Genomic DNA, 1,358 nt, shown 5'->3' with positions numbered 1-1,358 from the left:
TGCGGTCAAAGACGCGGAACGCCTCCTTCAGCTCCTCCTCCTTGTCCGTCTCCTTCATCTTCTTGGACATCATGTGGAGGAACTCGTTGAACTCGATGGTTCCGTTGCCTATCAGAAATTGGGTTTAAAAAAGCTCATCTAATCATCTAATCACCTCTCACTTACCATCCTGATCAACCATGGTGACCATGTTCTTCAGCTCCGTCTCCGAGGGCCGTTGCCCAAGAGATCGCATCACAATGCCCAGCTCAGTGGCGGTTATCCGCCCGTCGAGGTCCTTGTCGAAGAGCATAAAGGCCTCCTTGAACTCCGCCACTTGTTCCTCCGAGAGTCCGTATTCAGCCTTATAAAGAAAAAAAATAAAACAAAATTTGAAAGTCAAACACAGTAGAACATTAGCTGTAGTTAGAGCTGCGAAAGGGCACGGCAAATTGGCAGCTCTGATTTGATTGATTTCTCTCTGGTTGTGTTTGTTGTGTCTATTTTCCCAACATTTTTGTTGTTTGGCCGCAATCACCACACAATCACCACACTGTCACCCTCAAATTGAGGCAGCAGTAGCGTGCAAATTGAATTCCGCCTATAGGCGCAGTGGGTGAATGAATGGTAATCATCAGAGAGAAGAGCATAATAAAATCACTTTTTTCTTTTTGGTGATTTTGTCTGGCGGCGGCGACAAGACCTCTACTCACGTACTCCAGACAGCATTTTTTGAAAATAAAAAGGGTACCAAAAGTGTTCGACACTTGCTCTTTTGTTTCTTCGATTGAATGACAGCGAGTGCTGGTTCTGGTGGTAGAGGGTACCACACTAGAAAATACTGATTTGCGATAATGAGATACTCCAAACGAAGAGTGAAAAAGCAACAAAAGGAGGAAACCTTTCACATTTGTCTGGAACACACATTCAAGTACAGTGCACATTTGTGAAGCAGAACTTGTGCAGTTTTGGTGTTCCGAACTATGTGGCAGTAAAGTGTGGGCAGTAATGGGCCATTAGTGGCCTCAAACCTGTCGGTGGTGATAATGGTGGTGGTGATCACGGGTAGAGTGCTAACAATTTCTCACACGCAATCGATCTAATTAGTGGCTATCATGTAATCAGGAGCAAGTGTGTTTGGTTTTGTATTTACACAGGCATTACAGAATCCGGTCCCAATTTGTATGCCAATGTCCAATGTTTGTCCCAACTACAACCAACAACCTTGGCCTTTGCCGAATTAATTAGCAAGCACTAGAGGTTCACATTTCGTTCTTTTTTTTCATTGCGTCTAATCTGTTTTTTCTCGCTAAAAGCAGAGAAAAGAAAAATAGAGGGCAAATAGTGCTAATTACAGTCGGTGTGCACTACCACACACT

The 1,358-nt window shown here is 44.0% G+C and overlaps 1 protein-coding gene across 1 annotated transcript; it reads right to left on the bottom strand.

The window, feature by feature from the left end:
• Positions 1-6: 6 nt before the first annotated feature.
• On the bottom strand, positions 7-343 carry LOC108357008 (calmodulin-like; the record flags this gene model as incomplete). Its single annotated transcript, XM_017608102.1, has 2 exons — positions 7-108; positions 166-343. Coding segments are annotated over 2 exons (280 nt in total), but the record flags the coding sequence as incomplete, so codon positions are not given.
• Positions 344-1,358: the final 1,015 nt, after the last annotated feature.

This window comes from Rhagoletis zephyria, unplaced genomic scaffold (assembly GCF_001687245.7).
Source record: "Rhagoletis zephyria isolate East Lansing unplaced genomic scaffold, Rhagoletis_zephyria_1.1 Rzeph_scaffold_68949, whole genome shotgun sequence".
Classification (NCBI taxonomy): domain Eukaryota; kingdom Metazoa; phylum Arthropoda; class Insecta; order Diptera; family Tephritidae; genus Rhagoletis; species Rhagoletis zephyria.
Note: the sequence above shows the minus strand (reverse complement) of the source record. Positions and strands in the feature narration are given on the sequence as shown.